The sequence below is a fragment of the Oncorhynchus keta genome, chromosome 25 (assembly GCF_023373465.1).
Source record: "Oncorhynchus keta strain PuntledgeMale-10-30-2019 chromosome 25, Oket_V2, whole genome shotgun sequence".
NCBI classification, from domain to species: Eukaryota; Metazoa; Chordata; class Actinopteri; order Salmoniformes; family Salmonidae; genus Oncorhynchus; species Oncorhynchus keta.
Genome location: NC_068445.1, coordinates 44,408,702 through 44,417,370, shown reverse-complemented (window position 1 = coordinate 44,417,370; position 8,669 = coordinate 44,408,702). Strand labels below are relative to the sequence as shown.

Here is an 8,669-nt window from a genome sequence, read left to right as displayed (position 1 = left end):
CTTCCACCTGACTAACCAATCCCCTCTCTCCTTTGCGCTGGCTAACCAATCCCCTCTCTCCTTCCCCCTGACTAACCAATCCCCTCTCTCCTTCCCCCTGACTAACCAATCCCCTCTCTCCTTCCCCCTGGCTAACCAATCCCCTCTCTCCTCCTCTAGGCGGTGGTGGTGTATGAGTGTCTGTCAGAGTGGGGTCAGATCCTGTGTGCTATCTGCCCCAACCCTAAGCTGGTCATCACCGGGGGAACCAGCACTGCCATCTGTGTCTGGGAGACGGGCACATCCAAGGAGAGGGCCAAGACCCTCACACTCAAACAGGTAACCAGACTCTCTAGTCACTCAAACAGGTAACCAGACTCTCTAGACACTCAAACAGGTAACCAGACTCTCTAGTCACTCAAACAGGTAACCAGACTCTCTAGTCACTCAAACAGGTAACCAGACTCTCTAGACACTCAAACAGGTAACCAGACTCTCTAGACACTCAAACAGGTAACCAGACTCTCTAGACACTCAAACAGGTAACCAGACTCTCAAACAGGTAACCAGACTCTCTAGACACTCAAACAGGTAACCAGACTCTCTAGACACTCAAACAGGTAACCAGACTCTCTAGTCACTCAAACAGGTAACCAGACTCTCTAGTCACTCAAACAGGTAACCAGACTCTCTAGTCACTCAAACAGGTAACCAGACTCTCTAGTCACTCAAACAGGTAACCAGACTCTCTAGACACTCAAACAGGTAACCAGACTCTCAGGTAACCAGACTCTCTAGACACTCAAACAGGTAACCAGACTCTCTAGACACTCAAACAGGTAACCAGACTCTCAGGTAACCAGACTCTCTAGACACTCAAACAGGTAACCAGACTCTCTAGTCACTCAAACAGGTAACCAGACTCTCAGGTAACCAGACTAACCAGACTCTCTAGACACTCAAACAGGTAACCAGACTCTCAGGTAACCAGACTCTCTAGACACTCAAACAGGTAACCAGACTCTCTAGTCACTCAAACAGGTAACCAGACTCTCTAGTCACTCAAACAGGTAACCAGACTCTCTAGTCACTCAAACAGGTAACCAGACTCTCAAACAGGTAACCAGACTCTCTAGTCACTCAAACAGGTAACCAGACTCTCTAGTCACTCAAACAGGTAACCAGACTCTCTAGTCACTCAAACAGGTAACCAGACTCTCTAGACACTCAAACAGGTAACCAGACTCTCTAGACACTCAAACAGGTAACCAGACTCTCAGGTAACCAGACTCTCTAGACACTCAAACAGGTAACCAGACTCTCTAGACACTCAAACAGGTAACCAGACTCTCAGGTAACCAGACTCTCTAGACACTCAAACAGGTATCCAGACAATCTTATTTTACCAGGTAAGTTGATAGAGAACACATTCTCATTTACAGCAACGACCTGGGGAATAGTAGGGATGAAGGAGCCAATTGGAAGCTGGGGATGATTATGTGACCATGATGGTATGAGGGCCAGTTTGGGAATTTAGCCAGGACACCGGGGTTAACACAGACCATCACGATAAGTGCCATGGTGATCTTTAATGACCCTCAGAGAGTCAGGACACTGTAGGTTAACATAGACTCTTACTGATAAGTGCCATGGGATCTTTAGTGACCACAGAGAGTCAGGACAGGTGGGGTTAACACCCCTACTCTTAAGATAAGTACCATGGGATCTTTACTGACCTCAGAGAGTCAGGACACCCGTTTAACATCCCATCTGAAAGACGGCACCCTACACAGGGCAATGTCCCCAATCACTGCCCTGGGGCATTGAGATATTAATGTTTTAGATCAGAGGAAAGAGTGCCTCCTACTGGGACCCCAACACCACTTCCAGCAGAATCTGGTCTCCCATCCAGGGACAGACCAGGACCAACCCTGCTTAGCTAACTTTTTATTCATCAATCTACACACAATGCCTCATAATGACAAAGCAAAAACTGTTTTTTAGACGTTTTCACAAATTTATAAAAAATTAAAACAGATACCTTATTTACATAATTATTCAGACCCTTTGCTATGAGACTCAAAATTGAGCACAGATGCATCCTGTTTCCATTGATCACCCTTGAGATGTTTCTACAACCTTGAATGGAGTCCACCTGTGGTAAATTCAATTGATTGGACATGATTTAGAAAGGCACACACCTCTCTATATAAGGTCCCACAGTTGACAGTGCATGTCAGAGCAAAAACCAAGCCATGCGGTTGACGGAATTCTCCGTAGAGCTTTGAGACAGGATTGTGTCGAGGCACAGATCTGGGGAAGGGTACCAAAACATTTCTGCAGCATTGATGGTCCCCAAAGAACACAGGGACCTCCATCATTCAATGGAAAAGTTTATAAATACCAAGCCTCATCCTAGAGCTGGCCGCCTGGCCAAACTGAGAAATCGCTGTGAAGGACCTTGGTCAGGGAGGTGACCAAGAACCTGATGGTCACTCTGACAGAGCACCAGAGTTCCTCTGTGGAGATGGGAGAACCTTCCAGAAGGACAACTGTGTCCCGCAGCCCTCCACCAATCAAGCCTTTATGGTAGAATGGCCAGATGGAAGCCACTCCTCAGTAAAAGGCACATGACAGCCCGCTTGGGCTGGACTCTCAGACCATGAGAAACAAGATTCTCTGGTCTGATAAAACCACGATTGAACTCTTTGACCTGAATGCCAAGCGTCACTGTTACGTACGCCTGCTACTTAACACCCTGCTACAACTCAACTCCCCATGGAGGTAAAGAGGTATGGGACTGTAGGTGGAGGTATGTGACTGTAGGTGGAGGTATGTGACTGTAGGTGGAGGTATAGAGGTATGTGACTGTAGGTGGAGGTATAGAGGTATGTGACTGTAGGTGGGGGTATGTGACTGTAGGTGGAGGTATAGAGGTATGGGACTGTAGGTGGAGGTATGTGACTGTAGGTGGAGGTATAGAGGTATGTGACTATAGGTGGAGGTATAGAGGCATGGGACTGTAGGTGGAGGTAAAGAGGTATGGGACTGTAGGTGGAGGTATGTGACTGTAGGTGGAGGTAAAGAGGTATGTGACTGTAGGTGTAGGTATAGAGGTATGTGACTGTAGGTGGAGGTATGTGACTGTAGGTGGAGGTATAGAGGTATGTGACTATAGGTGGAGGTATAGAGGTATGTGACTATAGGTGGAGGTATAGAGGCATGGGACTGTAGGTATAGAGGTATGTGACTGTAGGTATAGAGGTATGTGACTGTAGGTGGAGGTATGTGACTGTAGGTGGAGGTATAGAGGTATGTGACTATAGGTGGAGGTATAGAGGCATGGGACTGTAGGTATAGAGGTATGTGACTGTAGGTGGAGGTAAAGAGGTATGTGACTGTAGGTGGAGGTATAGAGATGGGAGAAGGACAACAGTCTCTGCAGCACTCCACCAATCAGGCCTTTATGGTAGAGTGGTCAGACGAAAGCCACTCCTCAGTAAAAGGAACATGACAGCCTGCTTGGAGTTTGCCAAAAGGCACCTAAAGGACTCTCAGACCATGAGACACAAGATTTTCTGGTTTGATGAAACCAAGATTAAACTCTTTTGCCTGAATGCCAAGCGTCACGTCTGTAGGAAACCTGGCACCATCCCTACGGTGAAGCATGGTGGTGGCAGCATCGTGTTGTGAGAATGTTTTTCAGCGGCAGGGACTGGGAGACTAGTCAGGATCGAGGGGAAAGATGAACGGAGCAAAGTACAGAGAGATCCTTGATGAAAACCTGCTCCAGAGCGCTCAGAACCTCAGCCTGGGGCTAAGGTTCACCTTCCAACATGACAGCGACCCTAAGCACACAGCCAAGATAACGCAGGAGTGGCTTCTGGACAGGTCTCTGAATGTCATTGAGTGGCCCAAACAGAGCACGGACTTGAACCTGATCGAACGTCTCTGTAGAGACCTGAAAATAGCTGTGCAGCGACGCTCCTCATCCAACCTGGCAGAGTTTGAGAGGATCTGCAGAGAAGAATGGGAGAAACTCCCCAAATACAGGTGTACCAAGCTTGTAGCGTCATACCCAAGAAGATTTGAGGCTGTAATCGCTGTCAAAGATGTTTTAACACAGTACTGAGTAAAGGGTCTGAATACTTTTGTAAATGTGATGTTTTTTAAATTATTTTTTTATACATTTGCAAACATTTCTAAAAACCTGTTTTTGTTTTGGCATCATTGTGATGTCATTATGGGGTATTGCTGTCCCCGGTCCACCTGACTGTGCTGCTGCTCCAGTTTCAACTGTTCTGCCTTATTATTATTCGACCATGCTGGTCATTTATGAACATTTGAACATCTTGGCCATGTTCTGTTATAATCTCCACCCGGCACAGCCAGAAGAGGACTGGCCACCCCACATAGCCTGGTTCCTCTCTAGGTTTCTTCCTAGGCTTTGGCCTTTCTAGGGAGTTTTTCCTAGCCACCGTGCTTCTACACCTGCATTGCTTGCTGTTTGGGGTTTTAGGCTGGGTTTCTGTACAGCACTTTGAGATATCAGCTGATGTACGAAGGGCTATATAAATAAATTTGATTTGATTTGGTATTGTGATGTCATTATGGGGTATTGTGATGTCATTATGGGGTATTGTGATGTCATTATGGGGTATTGTGATGTCATTATGGGTTATTGTGATGTCGTCATGGGGTATTATGATGGCATTATGGGGTATTGTGATGGCATCATGGGGTATTGTGATGGCATCATGGGGTATTGTGATGGCATCATGGGATATTGTGTGTAGATTGAAGAAATAAAATGCTTTCAGACATTTCAATATAAGGCTGTAACGTAACAAAATGTGTAAAATCCAACTACTTCCCAACAAACACACAGTCACCATTAGATAGTATCTCTGCCACTTTTTAACTTGTGTGTAATGCATGTCTGTGCCTGTATGTAACATGTCAGTAACCAGTGTTTTTAACATGTGTGTATGTCCCTCCCCTCTCCTCTCCCCTGCCAGGCGTTGCTGGGCCATACAGACACAGTAACCTGTCTGACAGCCTCGTCAGCGTATCACATCCTGGTGTCTGGTTCTAGAGACAGGACCTGCATCATCTGGGACCTCAACAAACTGTCCTTCGTCACACAGCTCAGAGGACACAGGGCCCCAGTCTCCGCCCTTTGCATCAACGAACTCACGGTGGGTGGTGTATTCACACTCAGGAACTCACGGTGGGTGGTGTATTCACACTCAGGAACTCACGGTGGGTGGTGTATTCACACTCAGGAACTCACGGTGGGTGGTGTATTCACACTCAGGAACTCACGGTGGGTGGTGTATTCACACTCAGGAACTCACGGTGGGTGGTGTATTCACACTCAGGAACTCACGGTGGGTGGTGTATTCACACTCAGGAACTCACGGTGGGTGGTGTATTCACACTCAGGAACTCACGGTGGGTGGTGTATTCACACTCAGGAACTCACGGTGGGTGATGTTTGGTCCATCTCTAGTTCTGGTCCAACTATAAACCAACTCTAGTTCTGGTCCAACTATAAACCAACTCTAGTTCTGGTCCAACTATAAACCAACTCTAGTTCTGGTCCAACTATAAACCAACTCTAGTTCTGGTCCAACTATAAACCAACTCTAGTTCTGGTCCAACTATAAACCATCTCTAGTTCTGGTTCAACTATAAACCATATCTAGTTCTGGTTCAACTATAAACCATATCTAGTTCTGGTCCAACTATAAACCATATCTAGTTCTGGTCCAACTATAAACCAACTCTAGTTCTGGTCCAACTATAAACCATCTCTAGTTCTGGTTCAACTATAAACCATATCTAGTTCTGGTTCAACTATAAACCATATCTAGTTCTGGTCCAACTATAAACCATATCTAGTTCTGGTCCAACTATAAACCAACTCTAGTTCTGGTCCAACTATAAACCATCTCTAGTTCTGGTCCAACTTTAAACCAACTCTAGTTCTGGGTCCAACTATAAACCAACTCTAGTTCTGGTCCAACTTTAAACCAACTCTAGTTCTGGTCCAACTTTAAACCAACTCTAGTTCTGGTCCAACTATAAACCATCTCTAGTTCTGGTCCAACTATAAACCAACTCTAGTTCTGGTCCAACTATAAACCAACTCTAGTTCTGGTCCAACTATAAACCAACTCTAGTTCTGGTCCAACTATAAACCAACTCTAGTTCTGGTCCAACTATACTCTAGTTCTGGTCCAACTATAAACCATCTCTAGTTCTGGTCCAACTATAAACCATCTCTAGTTCTGGTCCAACTATAAACCAACTCTAGTTCTGGTCCAACTATAAACCAACTCTAGTTCTGGTCCAACTATAAACCAACTCTAGTTCTGGTCCAACTATAAACCAACTCTAGTTCTGGTCCAACTATAAACCAACTCTAGTTCTGGTCCAACTATAAACCAACTCTAGTTCTGGTCCAACTATACTCTAGTTCTGGTCCAACTATAAACCATCTCTAGTTCTGGTCCAACTATAAACCAACTCTAGTTCTGGTCCAACTATAAACCAACTCTAGTTCTGGTCCAACTATAAACCAACTCTAGTTCTGGTCCAACTATAAACCATCTCTAGTTCTGGTTCAACTATAAACCATATCTAGTTCTGGTTCAACTATAAACCATATCTAGTTCTGGTCCAACTATAAACCATATCTAGTTCTGGTCCAACTATAAACCAACTCTAGTTCTGGTCCAACTATAAACCATCTCTAGTTCTGGTCCAACTTTAAACCAACTCTAGTTCTGGGTCCAACTATAAACCAACTCTAGTTCTGGTCCAACTTTAAACCAACTCTAGTTCTGGTCCAACTTTAAACCAACTCTAGTTCTGGTCCAACTATAAACCATCTCTAGTTCTGGTCCAACTTTAAACCAACTCTAGTTCTGGGTCCAACTATAAACCAACTCTAGTTCTGGTCCATCTCTAGTTCTGGTCCAACTTTAAACCAACTCTAGTTCTGGGTCCAACTATAAACCAACTCTAGTTCTGGTCCATCTCTAGTTCTGGTCCAACTTTAAACCAACTCTAGTTCTGGTCCATCTCTAGTTCTGGTCCAACTTTAAACCAACTCTAGTTCTGGTCCAACTATAAACCAACTCTAGTTCTGGTCCAACTATAAACCAACTCTAGTTCTGGTCCATCTCTAGTTCTGGTCCAACTATAAACCAACTCTAGTTCTGGTCCATCTCTAGTTCTGGTCCAACTATAAACCAACTCTAGTTCTGGTCCAACTTTAAACCAACTCTAGTTCTGGTCCAACTATAAACCAACTCTAGTTCTGGTCCATCTCTAGTTCTGGTCCAACTTTAAACCAACTCTAGTTCTGGTCCAACTATAAACCATCTCTAGTTCTGGTCCAACTATAAACCATCTCTAGTTCTGGTCCAACTATAAACCATCTCTAGTTCTGGTCCAACTATAAACCAACTCTAGTTCTGGTCCAACTATAAACCATCTCTAGTTCTGGTCCAACTATAAACCATCTCTAGTTCTGGTCCAACTATAAACCAACTCTAGTTCTGGTCCAACTATAAACCAACTCTAGTTCTGGTCCAACTATAAACCATCTCTAGTTCTGGTCCAACTATAAACCATCTCTAGTTCTGGTCCAACTTTAAACCAACTCTAGTTCTGGTCCAACTATAAACCAACTCTAGTTCTGGTCCATCTCTAGTTCTGGTCCAACTTTAAACCAACTCTAGTTCTGGTCCAACTATAAACCATCTCTAGTTCTGGTCCAACTATAAACCATCTCTAGTTCTGGTCCAACTATAAACCAACTCTAGTTCTGGTCCATCTCTAGTTCTGGTCCAATTTTAAACCAACTCTAGTTCTGGTCCAACTATAAACCAACTCTAGTTCTGGTCCAACTTTAAATCAACTCTAGTTCTGGTCCAACTATAAACCAACTCTAGTTCTGGTCCAACTATAAACCATCTCTAGTTCTGGTCCAACTATACTCTAGTTCTGGTCCAACTATAAACCATCTCTAGTTCTGGTCCAACTATAAACCATCTCTAGTTCTGGTCCAACTATAAACCATCTCTAGTTCTGGTCCAACTATAAACCATCTCTAGTTCTGGTCCAACTATACTCTAGTTCTGGTCCAACTATAAACCATCTCTAGTTCTGGTCCAACTATAAACCATCTCTAGTTCTGGTCCAACTATAAACCATCTCTAGTTCTGGTCCAACTTTAAACCAACTCTAGTTCTGGTCCAACTTTAAATCAACTCTAGTTCTGGTCCAACTATAAACCAACTCTAGTTCTGGTCCAACTATAAACCATTTCTAGCTCTGCTCCAACTTTAAACCATCTCTAGCTCTGCCATTAGTGTGTTTGGACCATGATAGTTCGTTGGTGACGTGGACACCACGGAACTTGAAACTCTCGACCCAGGACAGTCGTCAAGCGGTGATGCAGCCAGTCAAGATGATCTCGATGTTCGCAGCTGTAGAACGTTTTTGAGGAGCCGAGGGCTCCTGTGCCGTGCCATTTTCACGACTGCCCTGTGTGGATTATGTTAAGTCCTTAGTGACGGGGACACCAAGGAACTTTAACCTTTCGACCCACTTCACAACAGCCCTTTTGATGTGGATGAGGGAGACGTACTCTCCCGTCTGTCTCCTGTAGTCCACAA

The 8,669-nt window shown here is 44.6% G+C and overlaps 1 protein-coding gene and 1 long non-coding RNA gene across 2 annotated transcripts in view; one reads left to right on the top strand and one right to left on the bottom strand.

Moving 5' to 3' along the window:
* The window catches only part of LOC127911843 (uncharacterized), a 998-nt gene extending 856 nt beyond the window's left edge, over window positions 1-142 (bottom strand). The window contains exon 1 of the long non-coding RNA XR_008079617.1: window positions 8-142. This is a non-coding gene — a long non-coding RNA (uncharacterized LOC127911843). The remainder of the gene's footprint in view (window positions 1-7) is intronic.
* The window catches only part of wdfy3 (WD repeat and FYVE domain containing 3), a 238,341-nt gene that overhangs the window by 221,616 nt on the left and 8,056 nt on the right, over window positions 1-8,669 (top strand). Inside the window, exons 62-63 of the mRNA XM_052479726.1 lie at window positions 160-318; window positions 4,998-5,177. Coding sequence (XP_052335686.1) covers window positions 160-318; window positions 4,998-5,177 — 339 coding nt within the window. The remainder of the gene's footprint in view (window positions 1-159; window positions 319-4,997; window positions 5,178-8,669) is intronic.